This window comes from Rhinatrema bivittatum, chromosome 18, assembly GCF_901001135.1.
Source record: "Rhinatrema bivittatum chromosome 18, aRhiBiv1.1, whole genome shotgun sequence".
NCBI lineage: Eukaryota > Metazoa > Chordata > Amphibia > Gymnophiona > Rhinatrematidae > Rhinatrema > Rhinatrema bivittatum.
The window spans coordinates 28938292-28948744 of NC_042632.1; the positions used below are offsets into that span (position 1 = coordinate 28938292).

General features: G+C 37.3%; 2 protein-coding genes across 2 annotated transcripts; both read left to right on the plus strand.

Annotated features, from left to right (window-relative positions):
- LOC115080072 (protocadherin gamma-B1-like) lies at positions 1–4827 on the plus strand. The gene is made up of 2 exons (XM_029584099.1): positions 1–2592; positions 4738–4827. The coding sequence occupies exons 1-2, from the start codon at positions 181–183 to the stop codon at positions 4825–4827; spliced, it is 2502 nt and encodes an 833-aa protein (XP_029439959.1). The 5' UTR covers positions 1–180.
- A 2425-nt stretch (positions 4828–7252) lies between these two features.
- On the plus strand, positions 7253–9859 carry LOC115080001 (protocadherin gamma-B4-like). The gene has a single exon (XM_029584000.1). It carries the CDS (start codon positions 7394–7396, stop codon positions 9857–9859), a length of 2466 nt encoding a protein of 821 aa, XP_029439860.1. The 5' UTR covers positions 7253–7393.
- The last annotated feature ends 594 nt before the right edge of the window (positions 9860–10453 follow it).

Below are 10453 nucleotides of genomic sequence, written 5' to 3' on the forward strand. Positions count from 1 at the left end.
AGGACAAGAGAGAGAGGGTCTGGGAAGAAATCATCTGCGTAAAATACTTTAAATGTACAAAGGAATGGATTGTATTCATTCTTCTTATCAGTGATTTACTGTATAAAGCACTACAATAAAATTTTTCTGGAAATAGAGGAAGGCGTTCAGCACAATTCAACAACGTTTAACTTGGCGGACATGGGAATATGGCGCAAGCAGATCGGTCCGGGAATCAGACTGCAAGTAAGGGCTTTCTTCTTATTCTTTTGTTTCTGCCAAATCGCTTCTGAACAAATTCGTTATTCGGTTCCAGAAGAAATGGAGCGCGGCTCCTTTGTAGGAAATATAGCAAAAGATTTAGGACTGAACATCAGACAGCTCGCAGTTCGCAATCTTCGTATTGCTTCTAGTGGCAAAAGGCAATACTTCGCTATAGATTTAAACAATGGCAATCTGTACGTGAATGAAAGAATAGACAGAGAAGAAATATGCTCCGAAACACCTCTTTGCATCCTAAACTTAGAAATGCTTATCGACAATCCTTTAAATGTTTTTCACTTGAAAATTGAAATCCAAGATATAAATGATAATCCTCCTGTTTTCAACAAACATAATGCTGAGATAGAAATAAGCGAGTCCACGCTACCAGGTGCGCGCTTTCTTATAGGAAATGCAGTAGATCTGGATGTTGGTACCAACTCCCTTCAGAAGTACGAACTTAGTGCGAATCAATTTTTTATACTTCATACGAAACAGAACAGTGATGGCAACAAATATGCAGAACTTGTACTGGAAAAACCATTAGATCGAGAAAAACAAAGTACTCACCGTTTAATCTTGACAGCTTCTGATGGGGGGGACCCTATGAGAACCGGAACAGCTCAAGTTTGCATTACTGTTATTGATGTGAATGACAATTTCCCCATGTTCACTCGAGAGGTCTACAAAATTAGTGTTAAGGAGAATTCGCCAAACAACTCCCTAGTATTTCAAGTGAAAGCCAGTGATGCTGATGAAGGTACAAATGGACAAATCACCTACTTTTTCAAAAACATAGCAGACAGTGTCCATCACAAATTCCGTCTGGATCCTCTATCTGGTGTAATTAGAGTTAATGTGCTTTTGGATTTCGAAGAGGCAAAACGTTATGAGATGATCATTGAAGCGAAGGATGGTGGGGGCATGGTTGGCCATTGCAAGGTTCTACTAGAGATCTCTGATGAGAATGACAATGCCCCTGAAGTAACAGTTATGTCCTTATCTAGTCCTGTTCCTGAGGACGCTCCTCCTGGCACAGTCATAGCACTCATTAATATCAACGACAGAGATTCCGGACTAAATGGAGAAGTCAGTTGTCATTTCCATGACGATATTCCTTTTAAATTAGTCTCATCCTCTAATAATTACTTCAAACTCCTCACAGACTCCATACTGGACAGAGAAAAAGTCGCCGAGTATAATATTACAGTTATAGCCATTGACAAAGGATCTCCTCCCACTTTCACCAGAAAAACAATTCATTTGGAAGTATCAGATGTAAACGATAATGCGCCTGTTTTCGAGAGTATTTCCTATATCGCTTATGTCCCAGAAAACAATCCCCTGGGTGCTTCCATTTACAGTGTAAAAGCTTCAGATCTGGACTTGGATCAAAATGCTAGAGTCACTTACTCCATACTAAACGGCAACATAGTGGATGTGCCCTTCTCTTCCTATATCTCCATCAACTCACAGACTGGAATCATCTATGCTCAACGCTCATTCGACTATGAAGAGCTTAGGGAGTTTCGAATGCAAGTGAAGGCACAGGACGGTGGATCTCCAGCACTTAGCACCAATGTCACCTTGAAGGTGTTTATTTTGGATCAGAATGACAATGCTCCCGAAATTCTTTACCCGTCACTCGAATCTGATGGCTCGGCTCTGTTCGAGATGGTTCCTCCTTCATCTGACGCGGGTTATTTAGTAACTAAAGTAGTGGCTGTTGATGCTGACTCTGGTCACAATGCCTGGCTCTCTTATCAACTGCTTCAGGCCACAGAACCAGAGCTTTTTAACATTGCACTTCACAATGGAGAAATCAGGACATCTCGCATCTTTATGGGAAAATATTCCGTGAAGCAAAGGCTGATTATTTCCGTAAAGGATAATGGGCAGCCACCTCTTTCAGCCACTGTAACACTCAATATAATATTTTCAGAAAACATTCAACAGGTTCCACCCGAATTAATCAACCAGTCCAGTGAAGCAAGCTTCCAGTCTAATTTAAATTTTTATTTAATAATAGCTCTAGCTTTGATCTGCTTTTTATTCCTTTTGACTGGTATACTGGTGGCAGTGATGAAATTTCGAAAATCACATTTTGAATGTTTAAGTGCTGATCATTATTCAAAGGATGAGTCCGCTTTTCCACCACGGTACAGTGATAGCACTTTGCCGTACTCCTATAACGTCTGGTTAGCAGCAGACTCCAGAAAGAACGAGTTTAGCTTCCTGAACGCAAGTGACCAAAGTAATAGGCCAACTAACGTTGTTACTGCTAATAATAATGGATTACTACTTACTGACAAAGAAGAAAACATTCAGACGGAAACAAGCAGCCTTTTGCAGGTAAGGATATTTGTGTACATTTTCTATGAGAACTTAAAAATATCAAAAGGAAGTTTCTTCCATTCTCTCCTTCTGGAAAGTCTTAGGGAAACAGGGATAATCAGAAATACAGATTCTGTGATTGTACTGTTTAGTGTTCAAGTATACTTTTGTATGGTAGAATCTGTTTTCTACAGCTCTATATCCTATGCTATATTGTATTTGGCCTATTTATTGGGTTTCTCAGAATTGCAATTCATACATTTTCAATATTCTGTATAATACAAGACATCTATCTAGTAAAAGTGATAAATAAGAAAATATATTCTCTTCTCCAATAATATTTTCCATATATCTTGACTTAACCTGAGCTTTGTTTCTATATGGAGCAAAATATCAGAGGCTGTTCTTTAATATAAGTCTCACATATCTGAAGCCACAAAAGTATATTCAAACCAGGACGAGAATTAAGAAATTTGCAACCATAGGCAGGGTGCCATGGTAGCAATCCATTAAACTATCCAAACACACGGCCCTAAATCAAACAGAAACAGGATTGTCTTGGCCTGGATATTTGTCATTTTTGAAGCTTGGCATCCTAGGTAGTTGCCTATATTGCCGCTGCCTTATCCAGGTCTGATTCAAATGCAAATATTAGTAGTTGAGATGACACAAAGCTTCCTTTGATGATTGAAAATACAAATAATATTTGCAGTTTTTATTAATGTGTGTTAAATAGCCTAGCATCAAATGTTGGTGTGGGCTATAGAGATCTAAACAGCTCCACATTGTCAAAGTTGATCCATTTCAGTGGTATGCATCTATGGTTACTCAATAAGTGCATTCAGTCTAATTGATCAGCACTAGACCCAGGATGTGTGTGTGTGTGTGTATGTATATGTCTGTGTGTATATACACATATAGCTGATATGCACTTACCTTAACCTGTAAATGCATACTGAACTTTAATATATAAGGCTTTATTTTTCAAACAAAATGTTCACATACTTTATTCTGCACTCACTGCTCTTCATGAACATGACTACACAGACCGCTAAACTCTTGTCTAACTTCATTGATGTAATTTTCTGTTCCTTGTTCTGTGTAAACCGAAGTAGTATGCACTAGTGCATGAACTTTGGTATATAAAAGCCTTTAAATAAATAAATAAATAAATTCATAAAAACAAGTCAGTTCTTTAAATCCATAAACATTTATTAGAAATACAAATATATATCTGCCTGGAGAATGAAATGCAGACACAGAATAACTAGAGTAATGTCTCTGAACTATGTTTCAGCTGATGTGAGTGATAAAATTCAGAATTCACCTGTACTTCATAGACATACTCTTGTGAAATATATATATATATATGACCATCATAAAAAAGATGGGGATATCTGTTGACATTCCCACAAATGAAACATTACTGTGACTTGATAATATGAAAGCTACATTACCAGTTTAAGGAACCAAAAGACTGAAACAGTGCTGGCAGTGTTGGGTAGCTCTCCTTTAACAACAGGAATAATATATTGGAATTTCAAGTACAATGCTTTTATTTTTCCTAAAAATTGCATATTGAAAAATTATTTTAAAAAATCACATTTGTATGACCAATAATTATAATTCAAGATGAGGTCTTGAAAAGACCAATTTGACTTTTGACTTAGAAGTAGATATCCCCATATTTTATATGATGGTCATACTTTTGTTCATTATTAGTGCTGTCCCACTGTAAATGTCAAATAAAAGATTACATCCACCCAGTGTACATAAGTAGAACAAAATAAAAATACTAAAGGATCAGCAATCTGTTCTATGAAAGAAACAGAATACCAGAGACCATTCATGTGTTGCATGTATTTGATTAGGAACAGGAATTTTCAACTCTGAGGGAAGCAGAACATGGAGGTTACTAGAGTAAAAAGCTCATCGAAAGGGCATGTGACCTCTCTGTATTTCAGCAAGGCTTTTGATACTGTACCACTTACAGGAGCAGTAAACCATATAGTCAGTATGGGAGAAGGTGGTTAACTGGGTGAGGAACTGGTTAAACAACAAAACTCAAAGGCTATTCTGGTAAAGATAAAGTGTCGAGTGGAGTATCTCTGGGTCTGGTGCTAGGGTTAGTTGTTTTCAATGTCTTTGTTAATGACATTGTAGAGGGACTTGATGGAAATATATGTGGACCTGAAAAAAATTGGAAGAATTGTCAAAGGCTTGGAAGCTATGCTTCCAAGGAAAAAAGTGTAAAATTATATATCTGATGTGCAAAACTTCATTAGTCAATTATCAGTTAGCATAATCATCTCAAATTACTTAAAAGTTATAAGTCATTGTTATAAAGCATCATAGAAAGCTAATAGTTTGGTTAGATATATAAGGGGACATATGTATTAATGATAGTTTCCAACTTTATGTCTAAGAGAAAAATGCTTAGTACATCTTGCCCAAGAAAAGATACTATCATTATGGAAAAAAAGGAATGTTATCCTTGTATAGGTCACTAGTAAGACATCACCTTGAGAAAAGTTTAGTTTTGAAGGTCATATCATTCTGCGGATGGAAGCAGTTCAGAGAAGGACAACTAAAATGGTACAGAGCCTGCAACACAAACTGCACAGAGCTAGAAGTCCTAATGGAAATGTAGGCAATCACATAGTCAGATCTGTCTGGCAAATTGCACTGACAATTAATTAGCAGACTACTACAATAAAATATAGAAGTCCTAGGTAAAATGCAGGTGTTCATATAGCCAGATCATATAGCAAGCTATGTACTCCTTATGTTGACAGGGTCAATGCAGTGGGTTGGTAATGACAGAGAGGCCTGAGAGGATAGATGTTTGGATAACACTGCACTGGTGTTGCAGATGTTTGGATTATGTGGAACATTGTGGTTAGATATAGGAAGAGTGCTGTGTGTGAACTTGAAAGAGGATCTTGCATGCTTAGTTACCCAGGAAGGTGGAATACAATGGTCTTGAATAAGAATTGATATGCTAGAGAAGGTCACACTATATGGCTGTCAGCTCAGATATATCCTTGGCAGTGTGGATAGGAATAAGTGTTCAGAATAGATGGACAACTTGGTGTTTTTCTGCCATCATCTATTATGTGACTATGGACCTGATTTATAGACATAGAATGGGGAAAAGCCTTAATAAATCAAATCCTGTGTTACCATGCTACAAGATACTTCTAGGACAGAGGTTTTCAACCCAGTCCTTGGCACACACCTAACCAGATTTTCAGTATATCCACAATGAATATGCATGAGAGAGATTTGCAATGCACCTCCATTGTATGCAGATCTATCTCATGCATATTTGTCATGGATATCCTTAAAACCTGACTGGCTAGGTATGTTCCAAGGACAGGGCTGACAACAACTGTTCTAGTGTCTATTGATTCTGACTCCACCTTCTGTTTCTCGAGGAAGAAGACACAGTTTGGTAGATCTTTCCCTAAATGTAAGTCACTAGATTCGATTCCTTTTAGTTGTTCTTTTTTGTACTTTAACTGAGATGGGTGTCCAGAGTTTAACATCCATACTCCCATTTGGCCTAACAGAGGCTTTCTACAGTGGACACAGATGGAATGTTGTTCCTTGCTTTCTTCCCTCTTTTCTCCCTAGGCCCTTTTTTATCCACATTTTAATGCATAGTAATATGTGCCCAGCCTTGAATGCTTTTGCATGACTTTGTGCACTCATTCACATTTTGTGATCTTGGATTTTCTGATCATTTTTTTTTTCTCTGTCCTGCTCACATGCATTGTACTAGAGGGGGAAAAAAAGCTGTATTCATCTAAAACCACAATTACTTTACTAGATTTCCTGGACGGAGAAATCATTCAAACAGTATATAGGTCAGACTAAGAAGATCTGAAATGCCTGAGGCATTCTTTCTGTCTGTCTGGTGATAATACATGTCTAATTTAGCATTAAACTTGTCAAATACTTTATTCCATTTTGTAGTTAAGGAAAAATCCCCTGAAATAAGATTCTTTGTATTTAGCACAGTAGGGTGCCATGTAAAGTGTCTGGCGAGAATTGTGATTTTAACTTTAGGTATTTTCTGTACTCAAGCATGCATTAGTTTCCTAAAGTAATTAATAGCAGCCTCATAAAGGTTAAACATCAAAATAAATACTTCTAGTTAATTACTCCATAAATGGAAGAACGACTTCCAAAATATTCAGATTAATCAAATGGTTCCTTCACCGTCATCATGAATCTAAATTAGTTTGAGTGCTACTGTGATGAACCTTATCAAAACTCTGTTACTGCATCACACTAATGCTTCTCAAGAATAATTGTAACATGGACAACATTTAAAAAGTACAGGAGTTAACAAAAGGCACACCCTCCCCTTTTATTTCAAAAAAGGTGAACAGCAAGAAATGCATTATATTGGGAAAACAAGAAATCTACAAGTAAAAAAACAAAAAAGCCAAGAAACCATCATGATCATATTTTGACCAATCTCAATATTCAGATAAAACAAAAAAAGCTCCCATCACAATTCTCTAACTTCACGATTTCAGAACAATCCCACTGCAGTTCTTTGGTTGAGACTCAGGATGCCGCTGTGGGCCAGGAGGAGCAAAAAATGCAATAGAATAGGAAATCTTCTGGAGCCTTCTCCAGTATTATTTCTCTCCTTTCAGAATAGAAACACCGCAGAGAGAAGGAATCATTTAATTTCACGCAGTGGAAATGCTTTTCTCTCTATATATCCTCGGAATTCTTTCATCGATGGCCTTCTGAATGCTGACTCCTGACAAACAAACCAATAGAACTGCGTTTGGCGACCAGAATGAAAATCGGAAGCAGACAGACCGGCCGAGTACTGAGATGGCAGGTACTGATTTCTTTTTGTTTGTTCTACCAAGCAGTATGTGAAACGATTGATTATTCAATTCCCGAAGAAATGGAGAAAGGTTCGATTGTAGGAAATATTGCCAAGGATTTACGTTTAAGTATAGACAAGCTCTCAGCTCGGAAACTGCGTATTATTTCTAGCGTCAAAAAACAATATTTTACTGTAAATACAGAAAACGGAAACTTGTGTGTGGATACTAGGATAGATAGAGAAGAAATATGTGGCGAAGTAATCCTTTGTGTCCTAAACTACGAAGCGCTTATTGAAAATCCTCTAAATATTTTTCACATCAGTGTTCTTATTCAGGATATTAATGACAACTCACCAATCTTCACCAAGAATAACATTGATTTTGAAATAAGTGAATCCTCTCTACCGGGTGCAAGCTTTCCAGTGGGAAGTGCTGTAGATGCAGATGTGGGCATCAACTCTCTTCAAAACTACTATCTTAGTCCAAGTCAGTACTTCAAGCTTCTTACTAAAGAAAATTCGGATGGTAAAAAATACGCGGAAGTAGTGTTAGAGAAATCCATAGACAGAGAAAATCAAAGTATTCATCATTTAATTCTAACCGCAGTGGACGGGGGGAATCCAGAAAGAACCGGGACCGCTAACATTCAGATTCTTGTTACTGATGTTAATGATAATGCCCCTGAATTCTCTCAAGGGATCTACAAAGTTAGTGTTAAAGAGAGCATAACAAAGGACTCGATGGTGATTCAAGTGAAAGCCAGTGATTTTGACGAAGGTTCATATGGACAAATTACTTATTCTTTCAAAAACATACCAGATAGAGCTCGTCAAAAATTCACCCTAGATCAGAGAACTGGTGAAATTAAAGTTAAAGAGGTTTTGGACTTTGAAGAAGTAAAACGTTACGAGATGATCCTTGAAGCAAAAGATGGAGGAGGCCTGGTTGCTCACTGCAAAGTTCTTATTGAGATTATTGATGAAAACGACAATGCACCTGATATGGCCCTTATGTTTCTCTCTAATTCTATTCCTGAAGATTCACCACCAAATACAGTCATAGCTCTCATTAATGTCCACGACTTGGACTCAGGACCAAATGGAGAAGTCTTTTGTAAGTTACAAGACAAATATATTCCACTGAAATTAATATCATCTTCTAGTACCCTGTACAAACTGGTTACAGAAACTACACTAGACAGAGAGAAAAATCCCGAGTATAACCTTACAATTACAGCCAGAGACAAAGGTTCTCCCTCTCTCACCACAAGTAAAACTTTCCTATTACAAATATCAGACATAAACGACAATCCACCTGTCTTTGAGCAAACTACCTACACCATCTATGTTCCAGAAAACAATCCACCAGGAACTTCTATTTGCAGCGTGAAAGCTTCAGATTTGGACTTAGATCAAAATGCTAGAATTACTTACTCCATCATAAACAACAACACAGAGGAAGTGCATGCCTTTTCCCACATCTCCATCAATTCACAGACTGGAATTATCTATGCTCAACGCTCATTCAACTATGAGCAGCTCAGGGAGTTTCGGTTTCAAGTAAAAGCTCAAGATAGTGGAACACCTTCTCTCCATAGCAATGTCACTGTCGATGTATTTATTTTAGATCAAAATGATAATGCTCCTGAAATTCTTTACCCTTCTTCTGGATCAGATGGTTCAGTCTTGTTTGAGATGGTTCCCCCTTCAGCTGATGCTGGTTACCTGGTAACCAAAGTGGTAGCTGTGGATGCTGATTCTGGACACAATGGGTGGCTATCTTATCAATTACTTCAGACAACAGAACCTGAGATTTTTAACATCGGACTTCACACTGGAGAAATAAGAACGTCTCGTGTTTTTCTCAAGGCAATTGCTGTAAAGCAAAGATTAGTTGTGTTGGTGAAAGATAATGGGCAACCTCCTCTTTCTTCATCAGTCACATTAAATGTGGTATTTGCAGAAAACTTTCAAGAGGTTCTCCCCGAAATAAGTAAACAATCCAATGATTCGGATCATCAATCAAATTTAAATTTTTACCTGGCTGCAATATTAATTTTGATCACGTTCCTGTTCCTTTTGGTGATTATATTTCTGTTAGTGAAAAAATTTCTGAGATCTAAGCACCAAACAGTTCTCAGATGTTTAAGTTCTGATCTTAAGACCAAAGAGAGACCTATTTACCCAACAAACTACAGCGATGGGACTTTACCTTACTCCTATCAATTATGCCTAGCAACAGAATCAAGGAAAAAAGAATTCGCCTTATTAGAACCAAATGAACAAAAATCAGATAATATGATTTCTTCTGATAATTCATCTGTATTATTTATGAGCACTCAAAGAATCCACCTTAAGTCTAATCCGGACACACATCAAGAGGTGAGATGGTGTATTTGTATCTTAGGTCTATTACTGTGTGTATTGTGAAAAATGTGATTAATTTTATTAGTACTACTATTTAGATGAGTAAAGCATTCTTAATAATGTTCTCTATCAATGCACGGAAAGCTTCCAAATGGAGGTGATGGAGGCAAAAATCATATCAAAATTGAAAGCCTGGGACAAGGCCAGAAGATACTTAGTCCTGGGCTGGGGAAGGCAAAATTGGGGATAAAGCAGATTCTGTGGTATTTCAGAAAAATTACAGACAGAGAAGACAGGATTTGCAGCAGTTATGTGTTTATATTTTGTGTTTCTATACATTTTAATTGATGTGGAGTAGAAAGCAGCTTACCTTTACTGCAAGATTTAGTAGACCAAATCAACAGGCACACAATACTTTGAAAATGTTTAAGGACAAATTCAGACTCAAAGCTAGGGTCCTATTTTGTAATTGGTAATACAAGCATGGTAGGGTGTGGACCAGTCTGCCATTGAAAGCCATTAAGACACCTTGAGAGACCTAAATAATTTGGCTGGATGTAAACTTGACTGCTTTAAAGTTTCTCCACAGAACCTTCAATGTACCTCGACTTTACCATAGAGTGATCATATTTAGAAGCAAACAACCTACCTCTGCCT